The 26,420-nt window shown below is 40.5% G+C and overlaps 1 protein-coding gene across 1 annotated transcript in view; it reads left to right on the top strand.

Annotated features, from left to right (window-relative positions):
- The window catches only part of LOC108353138 (sperm motility kinase X-like), a 36,079-nt gene extending 14,079 nt beyond the window's left edge, over window positions 1–22,000 (top strand). Inside the window, exons 2-4 of the mRNA XM_063276844.1 lie at window positions 19,648–19,739; window positions 20,679–21,928; window positions 21,997–22,000. Of these exons, the coding sequence (XP_063132914.1) occupies window positions 19,648–19,739; window positions 20,679–21,928; window positions 21,997–22,000 (1,346 nt within the window). The remainder of the gene's footprint in view (window positions 1–19,647; window positions 19,740–20,678; window positions 21,929–21,996) is intronic.
- The last annotated feature ends 4,420 nt before the right edge of the window (window positions 22,001–26,420 follow it).

Here is a 26,420-nt window from a genome sequence, read left to right as displayed (position 1 = left end):
CAGTTTATTGAAAGGTAGCTTACAGTCAGTGATGTCTACAGAAGCATAAATACCCTGGAACGTCACAAAGGTGAGACAAGGGAGAAGGAGGTTACTGTATGTTAAACTGATTAAATAATTACTGAAAGCTTGGTCATCATGTTTTAAATATCTGATCATTTTTAGTTATATATCTCTGCGTGATGTGTGCCCATGAGTATAGGTGTTTGTAGAGACCTCTACTGTTGGAACCCCTGTAGGTGGAGTTGGTAGACATGGGTGTTGGGAACTGAATATGTCCTCAACAAAAGTAGTATGAGATCTTAACCAATGAGCCATTTCTCCACCCCATCATCATTAATCCTTAAGAACTTTTGGTCCTGGACACCCGTATTAAGGTGAGCTGCTTGGGAATGAGATTGTTTTCCTATTAAAATGTAAAGATCTGCTTAACCATGTTTCCAAAGGCATTTTTCTTTAAGCAAAGTTTCCCCCTGTAAAGGTCTATAATGAGGTCATATATAATATACATTTTATTTGAGTGCAGTAGAGAAGAGTCAAATGAAAGGGAAGGTCCCAAAGCCACACTGGACAGCCATATACACAGAGACAGATTACACAGTCCTGGGGACCCACACCAGAGGGGCAGACAAAAACACAACATGCAATATTAGCACCATGAGCTTTTAACTAGTTAGGGCCCGGGGCTCTGCTAGGATGTCCAACCTGTGCCTCTAAGAACAAACAAACAAAAAAACTCTGTACAAGAAGCCACCTACTGGAATAATACTGTAATCTGTAATAATAGTGGAAATCTGGCCATCTCAAACAATAATCTTATGTAGTGCTGCCCCCTGCTGAAGGACACAGAGTCTGGCCTGGTTAGGTGCCTTCCAAAGCTTCCAGGCCGACCCAACTAAGACACAAAGTGAAAGCATGTATTTTCTCTGTGACTTGGCAGACAAAGGCACTATAACACTGGCATGGCTGAGACTGAGGCTCCTGTCTCCAGGATGTGCCCAGCACAGTGACCTGGGACTCATCTGTCACCACTGATGGACTTGCTTCCTCCTTGGGGACTGAGGGTACTGTCCTGTCTACTAGGTCTCTTCTTTTCCCAGTTTAGCAGGCAAGGATGCCCTGATGAAGCAGTCTTAGCCTCACCTGCCTTCCAATCATGTACACTACAAAAATGCATGCTTCTAAAGACAGGATTAGTAACCGAGGCTGAACAGTTTTTTTTTTTCTTCTGGCCTCTTCCTTGTGTGCCCCTAAGCAGATCTCATTTGGTTTGAGCAAAGACTTTCACCCACCTCTGTTTTTAAAAAAAATCAACCCTATTGTCCCTGCTTTATAATTTCCCTCCCCTTTGAAGCCACGGTATTGCTGTCTGTGGCACTTGTTCAGAGCAGGCTCTATGCACATATCAAATCATCTTCCTCCACCAGCAAACAGTATTGCCCTCTCTGAGATGGCAGAAAACCTCTGCTTCATGTTGTCATGTGCACACAAGGAAACAAGAATGCCATGGACCTAGCAATGCCAAACCACTCTCTGCTCTAGACCAAAGCTGGAGGCACACTGAGAGATATGTGTGCTGTCCCATCACCTGCCTGGGACTTGAACCCCACCCTGGGACTCATGGGTACTTGGTTAGGAATGGGCAAGGAAGGGTGAGTCTTCCTTTACTGTGTTTAGAGAGAATCAAAGCCAAGATGCTGGGCTGAATGCTGGGGCTACTGAAGCCTCATCATCAGTGGGGGGAGCACATGTGGGTTCCCAAGACTTGAAGGACCTTGGTGGAGTAGGGCCTGCTTCCTTCCTTCCTGTAGCTGTAGAGGGATATGGCTCTGAGAGTTATGTCTGGCAGGGGAATCTCTGGGTGATCACATGTACTGAAGGGCCTGGAGTGGTCAGTGATGCAACTGGAAATGAGATGATCGAGTTTCCCAGCTCTCTTGGATGTTAAGAAGGATCTTCCCCTTTGTGTGACCATCCATGACCCCTGTCCTCTGCAGCACCCCGAGGGAACGTACAGAAGACATTTCAGCCCAGGAAGGCAAAGCTTCTGAAAGACTTGCTTCCACAGGGATGGCATCTGTACTCCTCACTGCTAGCCTTTTGAATCTATCTACATTTCCATGTCCTGTATGATTCTGTTTTTCTAATGAATAAGGAAAGGTTTTTATAAGTGTAATAATGGGCAACACAAAATTAAAGAATGATGTAAACTGTGGTTGCCTCTAAAGGGTGCCTCATATTTTAAATGTGTTTGCATTTCTGGGAAGGAGTGTTTTGCACGCACACACATTCATGTAGACACAGGAGAACCCTTAGGTGTCGGGTGCACAAACACAAATCATTCACGGTCTTTCAGACAGGCTTCCTCATTGGCCTGGAGCTCATGAATTTGGCCAGGCTAGCTGGCCAGTAAGACCAAGAGATCTTCCTATCTCTGCCTCCTCAGTGTGGAAATAACAAGTGTATGCCACCATTCCCAGCATTTTTACGTAAGTTATGGGTCTTCCTTTTTAAAGATTTTTTTTATTTATATGAGTATCCTGGAGCTGTCTTCAGACACACACTAGAAGAGGGGATTGGATCCTATTACAGATGATTGTGGCCACCATATGCCCATTAAAACCAGTAAAGATACACTTTGAAAAATGCATGCCAATATGTTTGCCCTAGAAAGATTTTAAGAAATGGTAACTTAGGACAGAGAAACGGTTTAGTGAGTGAAGGTACTTACCACCATGCAGGATAAACTGAGTTCAATTCCCAGGACCCACATGGTGGCAGGAAAGAGCTAATTTCACAGGTTGTTCTCTGACCTCCACACAGGTTCTGTGGCATGCACGTTAAAATAAGTAAACAAAAGTCATTTTAAAAATACTAATTCTATACTGACCGTTTTAAATGTCAGTAGCTTCATGAAAAGACTCCTCAAAGCTGTACCTCTGAGTTTCTCATGACATGTGTCCGGCATGTAGGCAGGGACACAGGGTAAAGATAATTAATCCTCAAGGTCTCTCTCTCCTTCCTGCAGTAACTCTGTCTCTTGAGAGGCCCTGCCTCCCAAAGCCTCCACAGTCTCCACAAAGATTGCCACTACCCAGAGACCAGAGTTCTAACACATGATCTTGTAGGTGACATGTCATATTCAAAACATAGCAAACTTACAATTTTCACCTATGATCTTAATTAAGTGAATGTGCCTCCATTTCAAGCCAACACACACACACACACACACACACACACACACACACACACACACACACTCTCTCTCTCTCTCTCTCTCTCTCTCTCTCACACACACACACACACACACACACACACACACATATCCTGTCCACAGACACACATATTTTAAGCCTGATTAGATAGGCAGGGAGGGAGGGAGGGGGAGAGAGAGAGAGAGAGAGAAAGAGAGAGAGAGAGAGAGAGAGAGAGAGAGAGACAGAGACAGAGACAGAGACAGAGACAGACTCAGTTGATTGTTTATAATCACTCAATATATGAATAAAGGTTTTTACTTCTTTCAATGAAATTTGATTATTATCTTCCTTTAATTTTTTTCTCTTTGTAAATTTAGCATGACAGAGAGTATTGGTGGGTTTCTTGGTATCTTTGATGAATTCAAGAATGTCCTCAGAAGACAACCCTTCATTTGAGAGTATTTCTGGAGAAATCTCCTTGTACCTTCAAAATGCTGTCTTCCAGAACTGATGGTTTGTTCCTTTACTTTCTTTCATGTTTCTGCAGCATTCTTGGATTCATGGATAAATTCCACATTAAACCACAGAGAAACACTAAATCCTTCTGACAGTTACTAAAGCATTTAATAACTTTTAAAATACTTTATTTTTACCCATGGTAATTTTTTGAGGTTAACACTTAACCTATGAAAATGCTGTTGTTTGAAAATAACAGTTTAGGCATTTGGAGTAAATAATCTGCTACTAATAAACTAACACACATTGCATCATTTTAGCTTTACTTTTCCATACAGTTTTTATGAACTACTTTATTGATGATTCTAACAATTTTCACACAGAAGGTAATAGACTAGAAGTTACAGAATCCATCACTCCTGGAGACAGACTCATAGAAGATGTCTTTATTCACTTGATTTCATTGGGATCCAAAGCATTGATGACCCAAGTGTGGACTGCTCCCCCACAGTGGCAATTTATCTTTCAGTATTGATTATTCTTAACTCTCAGCAAATATATCATAAATTTAAATAATTTATGTAAGAAATTATTCAATAATGTTCATAAGAATAGTCTGTTACTAAAGATCATTATAGAAAAATTTAAAAGAACTGTTATCAAACAGCATGTGGATTCTCTAGCAGTACACAGATAGGAAAACATACCAAATCAGGAGCCTAGCATCCAGAAGAAATGACTGGAGAAGTCTTCCTGAACACAGTCATACTGGCATTCTTGGTTACATGGCTTGTAGGCAGATAGAAGAGTGTGTCCATGGATGAGCTTCCAGTTCTCTACACCATTACCACCATTATTATGCCATGCAATAAGGATAGTAACCTCTGTTGGACAGCGTTTCTGTTATTAGCTGTTCTCAAGGGCAGACTGTTTTTCCTCATACGATATTCTGCTTGTGCCTTTATGGGCAAAAAGTTGTTATTCTTGTGCTGTTTATTTGTTCACCTTTTCCCCTATCTCAGGGCTAAGGGGCCAGCCTCTCCCTGCACAAGAACCTTAGAAGGTACTTTCACACCATACATGCTCGGGTTTGAAATAGGGGTGTGGTCTCTCTCCTGCTTCCAGATCCAGTTGAGATAGAAAGAAATTAAATGCCTAGAGATATCAAGCATTTATATCTGGTAACAGACTTAGAACTCTGGTGCTAGAACCAGATTAAGGTAGCATGCCATGTGTCTTTTACTACATAGACATCACATTAGAGTTAATAAAGATTCCATAGACTATCCTAATATAAACATTAGGATAACCCTGTAACCCTGAATGAACTGTGCCCTAGTTTGGTTTCTATTGTTATGATCAAACACGAAACAATACAGCATTTTCAAAAAATGGCACTGGTTCAACTGGGGATCACCACGTAGAAGAGTGCAAATCGATCCATTCTTATCACCCTGTACCAAGCTCAAGTACAGAGGGATCAAGGACCTCCACATAAAACCAGATACACTCAAATTAATAAAAGAAAAAGTGGGGAAGAGCCTCAAACGCATGGGCAGTGGGGAAAATTTCCTGATCGGAATACCAATGGCTTATGCTCTAAGATCGAGAATTGACCAATGGGACCTCATGAAATTGCAAGGCTTCTGTAAGGGAAAGGACACTGTCATTAGGACAAAACAGCAAACAACATGTTTGCAAAAGTTCTTTACCAATCCTATCCAATAGAGGGCTAATATCGAATATATACAAAGAACTAAAGAAGTTAGACTCCAGAGATTCAAATAACCCTATTAAAAATGGGGTACAGAGCTTAAAAAATAATTCTCACCTGAGGCATATTGAATGGCTGTGAAGTACCTAAGGAAATGTTCAACAGCCTTAGTCAACAGGGAAATGCTAATTAAAACAACCCTGAGATTCCACCTCATACCAGTTAGAATGGCTAAGATCAAAAACTCATGTGGCAAATGTACCCATTGAGGATGCTGAAAAAGAGAAACACTCCTCCATTGTTGGTGAGATTGCAAGCTGGTACAACCAATCTAAAAATCAGTCTGGAGATTCCTCAGAAAAATGGATATTGTACTACCTGAGGACCCTGCCATACCATTCCTCGACATATACCCAAAAGATGATCCAACATATAAGAAGGACACATGCTCCACTATGTTCATACCAGTCTTATTTATATAATACCCAGAAGCTGGAAAGAAGCCAGATGTCCTTCCTCAGAGAAATGGATACAGATAATCTGGTACATTTACACAATGGAATACTACTCAGCTCTTAAAAACAATGACTACATGAAATGCTTAGGAAAATTGATGGAACTAGAAAATATCATCCTGAGTGAGGTAAACCAGTCACAAAAGAACACACATGGTACCACCCACTGATAAATGGATATTAGCTCATAAGCTCAGGATATGTTAGAAACGAGTCACAAACCATATGAAGCTCAAGAAGTGGGAAGATCAAAATGGTGATCTTAATTCCTTCATAATAGTGAGAGCAAAAAACTCATGGGAGGACATACAGGGACATAGAGTGTACCAGGAACTGAAGAAAAGGTCATCCAGAGACTACCCCACATGGGAATCCTTCCCATATTCAACCTCTAAATCCAGTCACTATTGCTGATGGCAAGATGTGCTTGCTGACAAGAGACAGATATGGGTGTCTTTGAGACGCTCTGCCAGAGCCTGACTGATACAGATGGGCTAACCTTTGGGTTGAACAATAGGACCCCAATTACGGAGTTAGAGAAAAGACAGAAATAGATGAAGCAGCTTGCAACACCTTAGGAAGAACAACAATATCATACAATGAGACCTCACACATGAGCTTCCAAGGACTAAACCAGCAACCAATGAGTACACATGGAAGGACCCATGACTCCAGCCACATATGTAGCAGAGGATGGCATTGTCCCCATCAATAGGAAGGGAAGCCCTTGGTCCTGTGAAGGCTTGTTTCCTCAATGTAGGGAAATGCCGGTGTTGAGTTTGGAATGGGTGGGTGGGAGTTGGTGCGTCTTCATAGAATCAGAGGGAGGGGGAGGGGATGGCCGAGGCTGGGAAAGGGAGTAACATTTAAAATGTAAATACATAAAATATCCAAGAAAAAATACAGTTGAAAAAACCAAATACACATAGTGATACCCTAACAACATGAAGCATTTATGCATTTGGTTTTGAAGCACTGAATTTGGACAATGGAACTTTGTAATACAAAGAGTAGATGGTTAAAAATTCCCACCTACCAGACTTGTTTCTATTTTTATTCTTTTATCCCCTTACTCCATTTAATATTCTTTCTTTGTTTTCATTACTGTTTGGATTATCACATTGTTAATGCTCTTCGCTTTAGCTGTACGTACAATATTATTCAAGAGTAAAAAGGGTGAACAATCGGGTTGAAAAGTATGCAGTTTACTCACAAATGGTGTGTGGAATAGACAAAGATGAGCATGTAGATCTGGATCCTTTAGGTGTGTGGGGGGTGCAGGGCTTGCTGTGATGGGAGAACTGGGTTCTGATGTTGCCAAGTATTAACAGTTTCTGTTGCTTATGTCCTTGTGCTTGAGTGCTGCCATCTGTATATCTCTGGGTTTGATTGGTCTAGCTGTCTCTCACTGGAGCCTGTCCCTACTGCAAGCCTGTTGACCTGTGAGCCTGTGATTCTGTGATCCTGGATACATCAGAACTTCTTGAGAGTCAAGCTGCTTCTACGTGTGGACTCAGTGGGGTCATCTAAAATTGTGAAAGCATTAATAAAAATATTAGTTTTCAAATTACTCTGTTTATATATAGAAGTAAATATTCATAAATACATACACACATATATAAATAAATAAATAAATAAATAAATAAATAAATAAATAATTAGACTCCAAATATCAAATATGTTCCCACAATTTTATATCTCTTTTTTATCATTTTTAATTTAACCTGTGTATTATCATAATTTTTAAACAGCCTTAAACTTCCTTGACCAATCTAGCAATTAGTTACAAAGATTCTAATGGGAGAAATTGAGGAGAATAGTCTCTGGCAACATTCCAGACCCCACTTGAAAATGCCTAGTGTCATCTGTGCTCTCTGAACACAGGGACCTAGGAGCATTCAGGGGCACGACCCTTCTAGTTCCTGCCCTCCCTGAGAGCTGAAAATCAGTTGCCAGGAGCAACTACAACCCTGAGAACAGAACACTCTGTTCTTGGAACTGGCTGAAAGTGAACAGGAAAAGAGGTCCACAGGAGTGCAGACACACGGGCCTACAGGAGAATCAAGCCACAGCCAGAAACAGCAAGACAAGCTAACATCAGAGACAAACTGATGATGAGAAGTAAGCACAGGAAGACAAACAACAGAATCTAAGACTACTTGGCATCATCAGGGTCCAGTTCTCCCTTCAAAGGAAATATTGGATATCCAAACACACTGGAAAGGCAAGACTTAGATTTTAAATCCCGTTTTATCATGACGATGGGGGACTTAAAGAAGGTCAGAAATAACTCCCTTAAGGAAATACAGGACAACACTGGTAAACAAGTACAAGCCCTTAAAGAGGAAACACAAAAATCCCTTAAAGAATTACAGGAAAACACAACCAAGCAGTAGAAGGAATTAAACAAAACCATCCATGAGTGAAAAATGTAAATAGAAACAATAAAGAAAGCAAAAAGAGAGACAACCCTGGAGAGAGAAGATCTAGGGAAGAGATTAGGAGTCGTAGATGTGAGATTCACCAACAGAATACAAGGAAGAAAAGATAGAATCTCAAGGGCAGATGATACCATGGAAAACATCAGAAGAACCGTCAAAGACAATGGAAAAAGCAGAAAGTTCTCAGCCCAAAACATACAGGAAATCCATGGAAGAATGAGAAGCTCAAACCTAAGGAAAATAGGTATAAAGAGAGAGAAGACTCCAACCTTAAAGGGGCATTAAATATCTTCAACATATTATAGAAGAAAACTTCCCTAACCTAAAGAAAGAGATGCGCATAAAGATACAAGAAACATACAGAACTCCAAACAGACTGGAACAGAAAAGAAATTTCTCCTGTCACATAATAGTCAAAATACCAAATGCAGAAAACAATGAAAGAAATTTCAAAGAAGTAAGGGGAAAAGGTCAAGTAACATATGAAGGCAGACCTATAAGAATTACTCTGGACTACTCACCAGAGATTATGAGAGCCAGAAGTTCCTGGACAGAAGTCATACAGAACCTAAGAGAACACAACTGTGAGCCCAGGCTATTATATCCAGCAAAACTCTCAATTAACATAGAAGAAGAATCCAAGATATTCCATGACAAAAAAAATTTATAAAATCTCTTTCTACAAATACAGCCCTACAAAGGATATTAGGTGGAAAAGCCCAACACAAGGAGGGAAACCACACCCAAGGAAAAGCAAGAAAGTTAATCTCTTTGCAACCAAAATAAAGAAGAGAAACACACAGACATAATACCACCTCTAAATACAAAAATACCAGAAAGCAACAATCACTATTCCTTAATATCTATCAACAACAATGGACTCAATTCTCCAATAAAAAGATACAGACTGACAGATTGAATATGTAAAGAGTACCCAGCATTTTGCTCCATAGGAAACACATCTAAGAGACAAATATTGACCCTACCCCCGAGTAAAAGACTGGAAAACGACTTTCCAAGCAAATGGTCCAAGGAAGCCAGTGAGAGTAGCCATTCCAATGTTGAATAAACCAAAAGTCAGTAAAAAAGATAAGAAAGAAAACGTCATATTCATCAAAGGAAAAATCCACCAAGATGAACTCTCAATCCTAAATGTCTATGCTCCAAATGCAAGGGCATATACATTCATAAAAGAAACCTTACTAAAGGTCAAATCACACCTTGTACCTCACACAATAATAGTAGAAGGGTTCAACACTGCTCTCTCATCAATGGACAGACCATGGAAATAGAAATTAAACAGAGACATAGAGAAATTAACAGAAGTTATGACCCAAATGTACTTAACAGATATTAATAGAACATTTCATCCTAAAACAAAAGGATACACCTACTTCTCAGCACCTCATGGTATCTTCTCGAAAATGAACCATTTAACCGATCATGGAAACAGAATTTCAACAGAGATGTAGAGAAACTAACAGAAGTTAGGAAACAAATGGATTTAACAGATATTTATAGAACATTCCATCCTAAAAAAAGGTTATACCTTCTTCTCAGAACCTCCTGGACCCTTTTCCAAAATTAATGATATAATCAGTCACTGAACAGGCCTGAACAGATACAGGAAGATAGAAATAGTCCCATGCATTCCATCATATGCCCACAGACTAAGGCTGATCTGCAATAACAACAATAACGAAAGAACGGCCACATATACGTGGAAGTTGAACAACGCTCTACTCACTTATAACGTAGTCAAGGAAAAAAATGAAGGAATTAAAAGACTTCTTAGAGTTTAATGAAAATGAAGGTAAAATATATCCAAACTTTGGGACACAACAAAAGCTGTGTGAAGAAGAAAACTCATAACTGTGACTGACTGCAAAAAAGAAAAAGACAGGGGAGAACACACATCAGTTCCTTGACAGCACACATGAAAGCTCTAAAACAAAATGAAGCAAATGCACCCAAGAGCAGTAGAAGGTAGGAAATAATCAAACTCAGGGCTGAAATCAATCAAGTAGAAAGGAAAAAGGTCTATACGAAGAATCAACAAAACCAAGAGCTGGTTCTCTGAGAAAATCAACAAGATAGATAAACCCTTAGACAGACTAACCAGAGGGCACAGAGAGTGTGTCCAAATTAACAAAATCAGAAATGAAATAGGAGACAAAACAACAGAATCTGAGGAAATTAAAAAAATCATCAGGTCCTACTAAAAAAAGCCTATATTCAACAAAACTTAAAAATCTGGAGGAAATGGACAGTTTTCTAGACAAATATCAGGTACCAAGGTTAAACCATGAACAGATAAACCATCTAAATTACCCCATAACTCCTAAAGAGGTAGAACCAGTGATTAATAGTCTGTGAATCAAATAGAGCCCACCACGAGATTGGTTTAATGCAGAATTCTATCAGACTTTCATAGAAGACCTCATACCAATATTCTCCAAACTATTCCACAAATTAGAAACAGACAAAGCACAACAAATGTCTTCTATGAAGTCACAATTACTTATACCACAGAAAGACCCAAAAATGAAAGAGAATTATAGACCAAATTCCCTAATGAATATCAACACAAAAATACTCAATAAAATTCTAGCAACCAGATCCAAGAACACATCAAAATGATCATCCATCATGAGGAAGTAGACTTCATTCCAGGAATAGAGGGATGGTTCAATAAATGGAAGTCCATCGACATAATCCACTTTATAAAAAAACTCAAAGATAAACACTACATGATCATTTCATTAGATGCTGAGAAAGGAATTGATAAAATTCAATACCCTTGCATAATAAAAGTCCTGAAAGATGAGGAATTCAAGGCCCATACCTAAACACAGTAAAAGCAATATACAGGAAACCAGAGCCAACATCAAACTAAATGGAGACAAATGTTAAACAGTCCCACTAAAATCAGGGAATAGAAAAGCTGCCCATTCTCTCGCTATTTAATACTAAATATAGTTTTTGAAGTCTAAGCCAGAATAATCAGAAAACAAAAGAAGGTCAAAGAGATAGAAATTGGAACGTAAGAAATCAAAATATCACTATTTGCAGATGATATCATAGTATACTTAAGTGATGACAAGAGTTCCACCAGAAAACTACTAAGCCTGATAATGAGCAAAGTGGCTGGATATAAAAATTAACTCCAAGATATCAGTAGCCATCCTCTACTCAAAGGTTAAAGAGGCTGAGAAAGAAATCAGGGAATGATACCCTTCATATTACTCCCAAATAATACATAATACCATGGTGTGACTTTAACCAAGACAGGGAAAGATCTGTATGACAAGAACTTCCAGTCTCTGAAGAAAGAAATTGAAGAAGATCTCAGAAGATGGAAAGACCTCTCAAGCTCATGGAATGGCAGAATTAATATGGTAAAAATGGCCATTTTGTCAAACGCAATGTACAGATTCAATATACTCTCCAAAATACCAACTGAATTCTTCATAGAGACAGTACGAGCAATTTGCATATTTGTTTGGAATAACAACAACAACAAACAAAACAAAACCAAACAAACAAACAAAAAGGAACGAAGGTAGTTAAAAGTACTCTCAACAATAAAAGAAAAGACCTTCTGGTGGAATCTCCATCCCTGACTTCAGCAGTATTACACAGCAGTAGTTATGAAAACTGCATGTTAGTTGTACAGAGACAGACAAATAGATCAGTGGAATTTAATTGAAAACCCAAAAATGAACCCACACACCTATGGTCACTTGATCTTTGACAAAGGAGCTAAAGCCATTCAATGGAAAAAGATAGCATTTTCAAGAAATGGTGCTATTTCAACTTGATGTCAGTATGTAGAAGAATGCAAATAGATTCATTCTTATCACCCTGTACAAAGCTTAAGTCCAAGTGGATCAAGGACCTCCTCATCAAACCAGATACACTCAAACCAATAGAAAAAAAGTGGGGAAGAGTCTGAAACACATGGGCACTGGGGAAATTTTCCTGACTAGATCACCAATGGCTTATGCTCTAAGATCAAGAATCTACAAATGGGACCTCATAAAACTACAAAGCTTCTGTAAGGCAAAGGACTTTATCATTAGGAAAAAAGGCAACCAACAGATTGGGAAAAGATCTTTACCAATCCTACAACTGAAAGAGGGTAATATCAAAAATATACAAAGAATTCAAGGAGTTAGACTCCAGTGAGTCACAGAACCCATGAAAAAAATGGGGTACAGTGTTAAACAAAGAATTCTCAGCTCGCGAATATTGAATGTCGGAAAAGCACCTAAAGAAATGTTCAACATACATCTGTAGTCATCCAGGGAATGCAAATTGAAACAACCCTGAGATTCCACCTCACACCAGTCAGAATGACTAAGAAAAAAAAACTCAGGTGACAGCAGATGCTGGCAAGGATGAGGAGAAAGAGGAACACTCCTGCATTGATGGTGGGATTTTAAACTGGTACAACCTCTCTGGAAATCCCTGGGGAGGTTCTTCAGAAAATTGAAAATTGGACTATCTGAGGACCCTGCTATATTTCTCTTGGCCATATTCCCAAATGATGTTCCAACATAAAACAAAAACCCCAAAAGAACAACAATTCCAACCAACCAGAGCTCCTAGGGAGTAATCCACTACCCACAGAGTACACATAGACTGACCCATGGCTCCAGCTGCATATGTAGCCGAGCATGGCCTTGTTGGGTACCAATGGGAGGAGAAACCCTTTGTCCTGCCATGTCTGGACCTCCCACTGTCATGGAATTTCAGGGCAGGGAGACAGGAAAGGTAGATATTTGGGGAGGGGAACAAGCCTATAGAAGAAGGGGGAGGGCAAATGGGATGGGGATTATGAATATGATATCAGGAAAGAAAATAACATTTGAAATCTAAGTACAATTAAAAATTAGAAGAGAAAAGAAAAATAAAGAAAAATTATCCAGTAAAAATAAAATAAAATAAAAAATAAAAATATAAAAAGAGCAAACTACAAAAAAAAAACAGTTACATACAATCAGCCTTAAGGGAACTAGCTCGGTGTATATGGGTGTTTGCTGGGCAAATATAGACATGAGTTTAAATCTCCATAAAAAGCACATCTGACTACATATGTGCCTCTAAACCAAGCCTTGAGAGCAGCAGACAAAATATTGGTGCTGGCATGCCAACCTAGCTTCAAGTTCAGACACCATCTCAAAGGACTAAGCAGGATAATGATAGAGCAGGACACCCGAACTCCTCCTCTAGACTGTGCATGAGAACAAATGCTCACAACCAGGTGTACACACTCACACACACACACACACACACACAAAATATTTTTTGAAGAGTATAGAAGACAATCTTAACATAACTAAGTTAAAGAGAGAAGCCAAGAAAATACTAGGTGTAGTCTCAGAGTGTCTCCTCAACACATCACATTGCAAAGACATCATGTCTGGATTCAGCCTCCTTTACCAAACTCACTCCAGAGAGCTGCTGCAATCCTCCAGGCACATGAGGATGCAACAAAAGGCACAGCCCACAAGTTATTGTCCTGGCTGACTGGCCTGTGGCATTTTGTTGTAACCCATGAGTCTCATGCAACAACCCCAAAGCCACACTTCATGCTCTCTCACTGAAGCTCAGGCTTGCTGGCAGCTCCTGCTGAGACTAGTTTTCTGTTTTTTGATATTTCATGAGTGATACTCTAATTCATGTTCCTCTATAGCACACACAGAGGCTGCATGCAAAACTCCTACCTTAGGTTGGCCTCCTGAGCTGTTCAATAAGTTGCAAAATAGTGTTATGACTGAACATCTCACAATCCTCTGAGTTTCCCTCAGATGATGAAGTGAGTTTGGTAAGCTCAAACATATGATTTCCTTGTTCTTTTACCAATAAAATGAATTATAGTTATATCAGATGTCTTTACATTACGTACCGCATACACTAAGAATACAGAAGAGAAAAATACCCACGTTTTACATAAGTAACAATGCAGATGCTTCTGAAAAGCCTGACTTTTACAGGAAGGACACCTTTACTATTGGTGACATTTCTTTCAATTTTTGTTTTTATTAACTTGAGTATTTCTTATTTACATTTTGAGTGTTATTCCCTTTCCCATTTTCCAGGCCAACAATCCCCAAACCCCTCCTCGTCCTCCCCTTCTTTACGGTTGTTCCCCTCCCCATCCTCCCCCCTTTGCCGCCTCCCCCCAACAATCACGTTCACTGTGGGTTCAGTCTTAGCAGGATATTGGTGAATTTTGAAAATGTTTTGAAAAGAAATATTTGAATATAACAAAAGATTCTTAATTTTTGTTTTCTACTATATTTCAAAATCACCATATTACTTTAACTTTTATACTCTACCTTATTAAATATGATTGAATAAATTTTTTCATACTTTGTTCTTTTCATTGGAAGTTTTCTTTGAAGACCTACAAAAATATAAAATACTTTCAGATGAATATTAAATTTGTAAAATAAAACAGAAAAATGTTTATTTCTCCTATTCATAAAATTTACCAGCTATTAGAAATAAAATAATTTTCTACAAAAGAAATATGCGGTAGACAAGAAGGGGAACCATGACTGCAATCATAAAAATTGAAATTAAGACTGGAACACAGCTCAGGTTAACAGAAGGCACTGCCTCTACAGGAGTTGAGTTCAGTGGCCAGAAGCCATGCTGTGTGTCTCACAACCAACTCTAACTCCAGATCTACAAACACGTAAAACCTGTGGCTTCCACCACCAACTCTAGTCATGTCTGCATACAACTACAAGCACAGACATGTACATGTTATTTAAAATAATGATGATAATATTAACATTTTTAAATATAGTATATTTTGTTCAAATATTAAAGGCGTTAAGACAAGGGAAAATGTCCTTCCTCATTTGTTTGATAGAAGCAAATACACTAACATCTCCATTGTCATTTCCAGTAAGAACTTGGAATGAGGTAGACACAAACTGTACCAGAATTTTAAATCCAGAAGTGTTCAAAACACAATACAGAGCTAAGATCACAAAAGGGGTCAAGGGAGCTCCAGTGGCCCAAACCTGCCCGGGGAAGACTTGAGGAGTTGCTTTAGCCTGGAAATGTACACTAAATCTTCATTTATGTCTTCACACTTTTGGTTGGTGTTTGGTTGAGAATTTTTGCTCTATTTATCAAATCTTGGCGAGGAAAAGCTTGTTTTGTTTAACAAACCATGTGTGCCTCTGCCTTCGGGGTTGAGGATTCTAAGATGACTAATGATCAGTTATTTTCTCTATCATTTAGAAACTATCAATCTTAGCTTTCTGTCTGGTGAGAAACTGGATGAAGACTCTATGGGAAAACATGGGAAAGTCTCACCCCTAGGGATGGTAGTCACACTGTAGTTAGGTCAAAGTATGCCTGGGTCAGTGAGAAGTTAATATTTTATTCTTATGTGAGTCCAAGAAAAAGATCCATTTTTCTCAAGTGCAGATGGGATAGCTTCCACAAACCAACAGTTGTTACAGAATGTTAGGGTCTAAGTGAAAAATGAACCAGGTTATCCATTGACTAATACATGAATGATAGTGTGTGCCCTTTAGTTTGTGTCATATTGAAAGCAAGCTGGAGTAATTTGGGAAAAAACTGAATTGAGTTTAGGTAAGGTCATGGAACCTTTTAATTGATTGATGACATTGAGTATAAGGTCATGGCACTATATAGGTATGTAACTGTATAATATTACAAACAATAAAGCAAACTAATACACTGTCCATAAACCAGTGTTGGATATCAGTTGTGAATCGCTTATTATAATTCATATGATACCACTCATTATTTTTAAAGTAGAAAGAGGCTTTATTGGGGTTTGGATATCTACTATCAAGAGAGGATCCTGTGCTTGAACATTGGTCTCTGGCATGTGACCCTGTTTTCTGAGGTTGTAGAAAATCTAAAAAACATAACCTAGCAGAAAGAAGTAGGTCATAGAGATATAGGGACTGCGAACTGGGTGTAACCATCTTCCTCAAGTCTCTACTGCCTCACTGACCTTCATACGTTCCTGTCTGGAGGACAGAAAATAAAGAAAACTAGTGGACTGTGCCGAGCCCTCATTGGTCCATTTCAGCTCTGACCTCAAAAGGAACCATTGTGAGGTCATTTATTTCCTTAGTTACTGAAAACACATCCTGTCTTTACAGGGCATTAGCTGTGGTTGGTGGCTGGGTTAGTTGGTTGGTTTGGTTGGTTTGGTTGGCTGGTTGATTGGATGGTTGGTAGTTTGGTTGGTTGCACAGCAATTGCATTTATTCAGTTAGCCACTGAACTTGGATATTCATGAATTGTTGAATCTGAACACAGTGAGTTTTCCTCTATATTCCTATATCTCACTTTAGACTTGTTTGTTTTCTGTATTTAAACTAAGTCTCTCTTCCTGTATATTTTTGTTTGAATATTGAATAGGAGAATTTTTCTTTGTTGATTTGATTTATCACCCGATTTTGAATTGTCATATTTTACATGTATTTATTCCATGAACTAATTTTGAACAATAGTTTATGATAAAAAAACAGCACGTACAAACTCCTAATGGCATTTCCAGACATGTACATGAAGAACTTTGACCATATTCCCATGATCACACTTTCCCTGGCTAGTCCCTTTCAGGTTCCTCAGTTTTTCCCTTTTAGTTTGTTCCCTTTCTTTCCAAGTGCTAGCACAATTGTTTCAAGTTCTCCTATTCAGAGTACTGGTAGGCTACATTGGGTGGTCTATTAAGAAAAGGCACCAACAGGTCTATGTGATTTAGCAGGAAGCCTCCCCCTAGCGGGTTAACTTGGGATCTTCCTTGCAGTGCAAACTCATGACCCTATGCAATCTACAAGGCAATGCTTAGATCCTAAATTTTGACGATAACTATGAAAGTAGGTAGATGAATAGAATTCAAGGACAGAATAGATATAAGTCTAAGAAGATCCAGTTTTATACTGCGAAGAAGAACCTTCCAAAGTGGGACATATGATACTATGACCCTTCATTTACCTGGGTCATTCTGTTGGCAGCTGTCATTCCATTGAATTGCTATCTTCTATCTTCAGGAGAACAAATGTGACTCTGAAGCTAGTGTGGTACCAGGCACAGGAGGTCGGGCCAATAATGAACTTGAAGCAAAGGAACAAGCATGGGCCTTTGAGTCTTGCTGGCAAAACAGCTTAAAGTACACGTCCAGGAAAAAAAAGTGCCTAGTGCTGGAATGGTCTGCCCAGCATTCCACTGGACTCACTCCAACAACATTTAGAGAAAGAGAGGGAATTTTATATTGACAATGTGTCTCTCCAAATTTCCAAACCTAGGCTTGAATAAAACTTCTTCCACCATTCCTATAGTTTTTATCTGCTAGTGGAATGGGAGTGCAGAACAGAACCTTCATAGTCAAGCAACAAAGAGCCTTTCAGGATCCTTTTTGCTTTCCATGACATTGCTGAGGAAGGAGGGTTGTATTCCCTGGGACATTCAAAAATCTAACATCTGATTAGAGACTTAACAAGTAGGACTTTGAAGCCCATGGCTGGACCATGCCTGTACCTCCGTTTCATTCTTTGAAGGTTTAGCTTGTTAGCATTGCTAGGAAATGCTTTGTGTGCAATGTGTACACATGTGGTGCTTCTACATGACTATGAACATTTCAAGAGGGAATGTCCTTCCTTGACCTCTGCTAAACTGCAGTCCACTTCCATTGGAGTCTGTCATGGAGTTGGTTCTTAGTGAGTCCTGTCAGATTCCTTTAATGTGTAAAACTGATGGGCTGTGGTGAGAGGGGATAGCAGCATACATTCAAACACATGCAAATGGCCGACAAAAGCCCTTGCACCTCTGTCATTAATGTCATAATCTCATGTGTAAGCCCAATGGGTCTAAAGTTACTTTCTAGAGCTTTGGGAACATAGATCAAGCAAAAATACATAGCAGCCACTTCTTTCTTTCATTTCGCATGTTTGTTTTTGTTCCATGAGACAGACGCTCCTGGAGCACAGGCTGGAATCATCATTTCCAAGTAGCCAAAGATTACTTGAAGTGATGATCTTCCTCCTCCACTTTCACAAATTTTATAATTAACATGGGCTCATCTTTATGAGACTATCCTGACTTTAACTTTGTCCTATGTCTGTCAGAGGACCCTGAGGGACTCTCATCACTCTGGGTCCAGGTAGCTTACCCAAGTCTAGATTTTTCCTATCTGACTGTTTTGTGCCAATTCCTACTTCAACCTTCAACCCCAATTCAACAGCAGTAAGATGTGGATACACAGGAAACTGCTACAGGGCACAACATGTCACCTTTAACAATGATACACTGATCTCATACTTTTTCTTGACCCTCTGGGAATACATACACAGGGCCAGTTAGAATTAGAAAGCAGCCTTGGTACATAATTAATTTGTTGGGTACCTGTCCTTGCCTTGCTAACATCCTGATGCACAAGTAATCAATTTCTGTTGTTTTGAAGGTCAAACACAAGGCATTGTGTTTGAGAGCAGAAGGACCCAGAGTTCCAGAACACGGCATCTACTACATCAGTTGTTTATAGGTTCCTGGCTGACGGGTGTTTACTTGATCATTTGGAACATATCAGCTCACTGTTTCTAGATCTTGAGCTTTGGTCAGAAGTCTCAAGCCTGAGGGCAGGCAATATGGGATTAATGGTGTCATATTCCTCTCAGCCCCACAAATGGTAGTCTCATGCCCAGAGGTGCAATGAATAATAGCATTTTCTCACAACAATCAAGGTAGTCAGGACTTACAATCCTTTAGCAACCACTTGTCGGAGTTTAAAAAGTAAATAGAATACATTGAATATGGACATGAATTATTACAAACTTATGAAGTGTGTGGTCCATGTGAGAAGGAAGACAATGTCCATCAACTTGCAATTGAATATCAGAATCCATAAAAAACTGGAGTGCGAAAGCTCTGGCATCCATTGTCATTCTCAGGATTCCTTGTTTGATTATTAATGACAAAAGTGTCCTTGTTAAAGATGGAGTGTTAAGTGTTTGAACATTGTTCCCATTAGGTGGTGCAATTTGGGGTCAATTATGGTCCTTGGGCAGGGGTACAAGTAGGAAGAAATGGGTCAGTGGGTAACACTGGGGACAGACTCTTGAGTCAAACCTGCCCTCTAGTGCTCCAATGACCAAGACTAGCCTTCCTGTCCATGGAGACAGAAGCAGAGGTGAAGCAATGGACCGTGCCTAGCCACAGTGTTGGCTACCCTTTGCTCTAACCTCCCAAGGAACCCTGTGACAATGGATAGACACCTGTCTACTTACAGCTCTGATTGAGGCTGCATTCTGTCCTTACAGGTACAGAAGCTGTTGCTTGGCTGGAAAGAAATTATAATTTGAAGACACAGAAATTAGACTTGGACATTCAGGAGCTGTTTGACCCTGACATAGTGAGTTTCTCCAACTTTGGACACTTCAACTTGCTCTTTTTGATTTTGGTTTCTGTATTTGCTGGCTTGAGTTATGCATTTACATTTCCATGTTTTTTATTATCTTCTATTTCACGTTTTATTAAATTATGTTTGCTTTGTTAGAGTATTGTATTTTTTCACTTCATATTTATGACAGATTTGCATCCTCATATGCCTTGAGTACCATATCACAGATGCATTCTGTGGAGGTCAGAAGAGGGAGTCAGGTTTCCTGGGTCTGGAGTTACAGGTGGTTGTGAGTCTCTCACACCATCCCTAAGATTGATACAATAACATATTCACATAGCATAACTCAGTTGTGTAAGAAAATAAAATCTCTCTATACCTGTCTATAGTTCCACTTCCCCGAAATCTGATTCTGTTGCTAACCTGACAGCTCATACTAATAAAATTATATAGAAAGACTTGTATCACTATTTTAAGTGGTGTATACCACCTGTGAGTGTGCTGTATAGGTGTGCTTAGAGTCGAGAGGTGTAGTAACCCCTGGAGCTGGAGTTAGGGTAGCTGTGGGCACCTGTGTTCTGAGAACCACCTACAGGTCCTCTGCCTGAGTAGCCAAATTTGGGAACTCCAGACGCAGATCGCCATCCTGCACAGTATAGGTTTTCGGGGATCTGTTCTCTTTACACCTTCTCTTGAAGCTGATATTCTAGATGCCTCTACTCAAAGAAAATGCTGAGATCAGGAGAGAGGATGGTGAGCTTTTCCAATTTAGTGGCTTTTAGTGTATAGGATTCTCTCAGTTTGCAGTTGGTCCCTGACAACCGCCTCTATGTCATATTTTGCATCTGCTCCTTTGCAGTAGGTCCTTGTCCTTCCCTTCCCAATATGTAAAGTACATGTCTAGATTGTGTGATGTTTTTCTGAGCTTTTTTTCTCATCTCTTTAATGTAGGAATTTGAGCGTATCAACATGTTCTGGGGCCTGTTTTTAAATGTCTGTTTTATTTCTCATTGCAAGTTTGCTTCTAGCCATATAAAGGAGGGCCTGATCATGGAGCAGGACCCAGAGAGCCGAGAGTCTATCGAGAACTTTACCACTGACTATAAGATCATAAGAACCCTGGGAAGGGGACGATTTTCAGTCGTAAAAATGGCCTATCACGTCCCAACCCTCACCTGTGTAGCTATAAAAGTTCTCAAGAACACCGAGAAGTGCTCCTCAGTGATGAGCAGGGAAGTTGACATTCTAAAGTCCCTGGGCCATCCTCATATCATCAAGGTGGTCGAAGTGGTCCAGACAAGAGAGGCCACCCACCTGGTCATGGAGCATGCCTCTCAGGGAGACCTACAGGACCGAATCCGGGAATGTGGATATTTAAAGTCGTGGGAGGCCCGAAGAATGTTTAGACAGATATTAGAGGCAGTACAATTCTGCCATGACAATAATATTGTCCACCGAGACATAAAGGCCAACAACATTTTGATAGACGGAAGGTCGAATGCCAAGCTCTGTGATTTTGGCCTAGCTGCTAAAACACTTCCTGGGCAGAAGCTGATTGATTTCTGTGGCACGCTGCCATACTGTGCGCCAGAATTCTTTGAAGCTGAGGAATATGAGGGCCGCCCATTTGATGTATGGAGTGTAGGTGTCCTCCTCTTCTTCATGGTGACTGGGCACTTGCCTTTCCTAGGCAAGTCATTTGCAGAGGTGAGGAGACAAATCAGTTCAGCCAATTTCAGCATTCCGCCTCATGTTGACAACGATATTTTCAATGTTATAGTGGAAATGCTGATGATAAATCCCAGCAGGAGGCCCAGCATCCAGCAAATTATGATGCGCCCCATGATCAAAGACAGCCAGGCCTACTCACCACAGACATCCATACAGACGTTCAGAGGAACACCAAGCCCTAGCACCATCAAAGCCATGAGAGTCATGAGGCATACACCTGAGAAAAGCACTGAGTCTCTGATAGACCAAAATATCAACGAGGTGCTGGCAACATACTTGATTCAACAGCACAAGCCACTCAGGAAAGTCTGCACACACCACCAAGTGGAGCCAGGTCTAGAAGATCTTCACTCCTTCCCTCGTTTTCTTAAGAGAAAGGGACCTCTTCTCTCCTCCTTCACCTTGTCCTCACATTCATCCAATATTCCGGAGAAGGAGGATAGGAAGAATTCCAGGAAGGTTGTCAGAAGGCATGCTGTAGGCTACCAGCAAACAAGGACCAACACCGTCCAGCTCGATCTCCTGGACTGTCCTATAGCTGAAGAATTCAGGGATAACAGGCTGCAAATCAGGAAGACATTCTCAGACTCCAAGACTGTGTTGTCTTGTAGTCTAACTGAACATATCCAGTCACCTCGACTTCAATACACCTATTCCACTACAGCAGACCGGAATGTGTCCTCCTTCATACCACCACATGATTTCTGTGCATCACTGCAGACACCTAAGGGGATAAGCCTTGCAGGCTGCTCTGGAGATACCTGGCAGAGAGAGACACTCGTGGACAAAAACACCTTCATCAAGGAAGAGGCCATGGTTCATGAAGATACCGTCACTAGTGGCCAGCCACAAGTTCCTTGCCCAGCTTCCCGTCGGGGATGGCGTCAGCACTGGAAGGGGTTTAAAAAGACAATTAGTAGAAGCCTTCGAAACCTGTGCTGCTGTCTGCCACCACCATCAGAAAATCAAGTCTCCTGCAATAACTTGGCTCTCAGGAAGAGAGGAGAACATTGTGTCACCCACAGAACCAGGTGGGTGCATGTCCTCATTCATTTCATTCATATTCCCTCCTGTCCTTTGTGACAAATGAGGATGGTCCTTGAGGCACACAGAAACTTGACAAACTGTAACTTCAGAAAGATTAAGTCCATAGAAACCCCTGAAGGGTGTTCTGATGCTTTGTGAGTCATAAGGGGAATCAGAGACACTGATTAAAGCAGGACGAGAGGGAGGTGGGGGCATGCCCAAATGGGGCAGAGAGTCCTAAGACAACCAGTGGGGTGCTATGACTCTTTATGGAAAGCACAGGAAGTTCTCTGTTTTTCAGACACCAAGAGCCTCTTTTCTGTCTTTTTCTTTTCAAGTCCTGAAGAACAGCAGCCTCAGCTCCCTGGCTTTTAAGCCAGTGGTGGGGGTTGGCCTGGCTTAAAATTATACAGTCTCAGAGGAGCCAGGCCAGACGTCCAGGTGCCTGTGTGCTTGCAGGCCCCTTCTCCAGAGGAAGAGCTGTCCACACCACAGCAAGGTCTCTCCAGGTAAAGCCTCAGGCAGGAAGGCCTGCCTTTTCACTGTGTCTTGCTCAGAAGGGAGGGATGAAGTAGAACAGTGCCCTAAAAGTGTCAGTGGACCAGTAGCCCTCTGCCCTCTCTTCTAGCAGAGGTAAACATCAGAGACTGTTCTGTGGGACTGTACTGTTCTTTGCTTCCTGTTTCTTGCAGAGAACATGGTCTTCATCATGAAGTAGACTTCTCAGAAAAGTCTCCCTAGTCAGCCCATCAGACCTGAGCTAAAATGGGTTCCCAGGTTGAATATGAGACCTCTATGTCTCCTCTGAAGGGAATTCTCCTGTCAAACTTTGACCAGAACCTCACCCATCCCCACTGCCCTGCAAATGATATCACAGTTTATATTGCTTAAGTCCTCAGACCCAACTCAGGGTAAAGCTTACAAAACCCATACTGTGGAGTGACTCCCAAGGCAGCTGTGCCCTCTCTCTCACCAGTTCTGCCCTGTAATTACTCACCTCTCTCTGTTTGCTCCCTCAAGGCCAACTTTCAAATGTCTAACTGGATTCCTACCTGTGTCGCAGCCTCCTCGAAGGAGGAGGGACAGGTGTTATGAGCAGAGTCAAAAGAATAACTTAATGATGGAGCAGCAAATTGGTGTGGCCCTAGCTCATGACAGCTTCCGGCCTCCACTGGAGTATGCATTCCACTGGATAAATCTACCCAGGCTGCTTCCATTAACCTGAGAATTTGCACACTGCTTTTTTATGCCCAGTTAAACAGCCTTGCAATTCCTTTGTGAGAGCTTCTGGGAAGCTTTCCCTGTCCCTCCTACTGTTACATTTGTTAAGATAGCATCTCCTGTGTTCTTTTTAACTAGACTGTATCAACATCTTCCACAGCATGAGGTGTACAGAATACCATATGACTGACGTGGAGGGTCCCTCTGACCCAGTGTCTCTCTTAATTTGTTCAAAGGACATCAAGGATCCTGGCATAGTAATCCTGCAGTGATATGTGCTGAGTTTAACAGCATGTCCCTATAGTACTCCACCATTGTGATCACATACATATTTCTCATGTGCTTTATCCCCTGAGCTACACGAAATTCTCTTAGGACAGACAACCTTTTCCTCTCTAATTTGAGAGGGAAAGCACATTATTTTCCACTCTGGAGCAAGAAGAGCACTATATGACCTCGTGTATCTGAACCCACAACACACAAGTCTGGGAAAGTTCATTAAAGGGGTTCTTTGTTGGCCTCTAGCACTGAACCAGGTTAGCTACTCAGACAAAACCAAGGAAAGCCTCTCACAGACACTGGCCAGCCTAGGTTTTAAGAGTTGGCCTCACACCCTGATGATTCCTTGTCATCCATACCCTGATATGTAGAAGCCCTGGTGAGTCTATATCTCTGTCAGTGTGTCTGTCTTTACTTTTACATGAACTACTTCCATGCAGGTGGGTCTCAATGGATGTTTCTTATACTGGACTCCTAGAGAGCCATGTACCCCTCAGGATGGCCTTAAGTGGAAAACACAAAATAGAAACATCAAATATAAAATCCCAATTGATGGAAATAGATTCACAAAATTAAAAACCAACAGATGAAAAACACTAACCACTCCAATAAAAATCCTTAATATATCACTCTTAATTCTAACAGACTCACAGGTGTATGCTAAGGGAACATATTCCATGTACAATAGACAGAAGAAATTGGTTCTTATTTTCTGATATGTTTATGTAAATTAAGCATACTTTCATTTTTTTTTCTTCTTACATTTGTTTTGTTTTTTTTCCTATTTTGGAATAGTGTTGCTATGCTGGTTTTAGTGTTCACACAGTCAAACCTAAAATTCAGAGAGAATACCACTCGGGATAGAATGAAAGCACAGGCTACCTTTGTCTTCCTCTTGATCTTGCTGCCTCTGTTCCTCCTTTAGTGTAATGCTATGCTGCGAACATTTCTGTTTTCATCAAGGTCTCTTAAATCCCAACAGGCCACCTTGTAGCTAAAGATTACCTTGAGCACGATCCTCTTCTTCCTGTCTCTAATTCTGCAATGTAGAAGTTTCAGTTCTGAGCCACTCTACCCTGTCAAGTAACACAACTTCAAGGCCAGTATAGGCAAGAGGAAGTACCAGGCTGAGTGCAATCCTGTCAGAAAAAGGACATTCTAAATATTTTTACCTGGCAGATCTGGTCTCTGCAGCTGGGGAGATGGATGTTGGGTAAAGTGTCACAGTGCAACAAAAGGACTCTGGAAATCAGACAAGGAAGAATCATGGTGTCATCTTAGGCCTTGAGCTTAACAGAGGCAGGTGTGGCAGATTGATGAGCTGAGATTACTGACATATTACTCTGTCTCAATATTGAGGTAAAAAAGCATTTGATGATTATTCCTGGCCTTCAGGTATGAGGACAAACAGACAGACACCAACACACAAACACACACACACACACACACACACAGAGAGAGAGAGAGAGAGAGAGAGAGAGAGACAGAGAGAGAGAGAGACAGAGAGAGACAGAAAGAGAAAGGGAGAGAAACGGAGGGAGAGAGAGAGAGAGAGAGAGAGAGAGAGAGAGAGAGAGAGAAAGGGAGAGAGAAAGGGAGAGAGAGACAGAGACAGAGAGACAGAGAGACAGAGAGAGAAAGGGAGAGAGAGAGAGAGAGAGAGAGAGAGAGAGAGAGGTAACTCTGAGGTAATGTATGTATCATGCACACATTAACTCTTTATAGATCTATCTAGACTTTTCCAACTATGGACTGTCTAAATTTTATAGTCATGTCTGTCTATTTCTTGGCCAGTGAACATAAACCTATGTCCCGTGGCAAAAATCCTACTCGGGTTTTCTAGTGATGAATATATTTTCTTTCTCTTGTTTAACTCCAGTTTTCTTTATGCAGTCCAGGCAGCCAAGGACTTTTGATCCTGCTGGACAACGGACTGGACACAATGAGTGGCCTGATGAGTGGACCGTTGGACCATTTGGGACTCACCTGGACTAAAATCCATGTATAACAAAAGGGTCTCCAACATCCTGCTCCTTCCACTAGGAGGGCAGATGAAAGGAAGATGCTCCGAGATATAGATTTCTTGGGGCTTATTTTTTTTTTCTGTGTGTTTTCTTTTGAAGATTGTAAGGTTTGCTTTTTATTCCTTTTATTTGTATATAATTTTGTTCATACATATGTATTTATCTAATATTTTAATGTTTTAATTGAAACAGTGACATCACCTCCCTCTTTTGTACCTCCTCTCCAAACTCTCCCAGCTATCCTATATCAAACTTTTCTCATGCCTTCACTCATAAGTTGATGGACTTCTTTACGTGATTAAATTTGTTATATATTTTTACTTATCTTGTGTATCCAGAAATAAATATAAATATACCTGCAGAGCCTATATTTGTTGCTTGTGTATATATTTGTTCAGACTGACTACTCTGT

This window comes from Rattus norvegicus, chromosome 17 (genome assembly GCF_036323735.1).
Source record: "Rattus norvegicus strain BN/NHsdMcwi chromosome 17, GRCr8, whole genome shotgun sequence".
NCBI lineage: Eukaryota > Metazoa > Chordata > Mammalia > Rodentia > Muridae > Rattus > Rattus norvegicus.
Note: the sequence above shows the minus strand (reverse complement) of the source record. Positions and strands in the feature narration are given on the sequence as shown.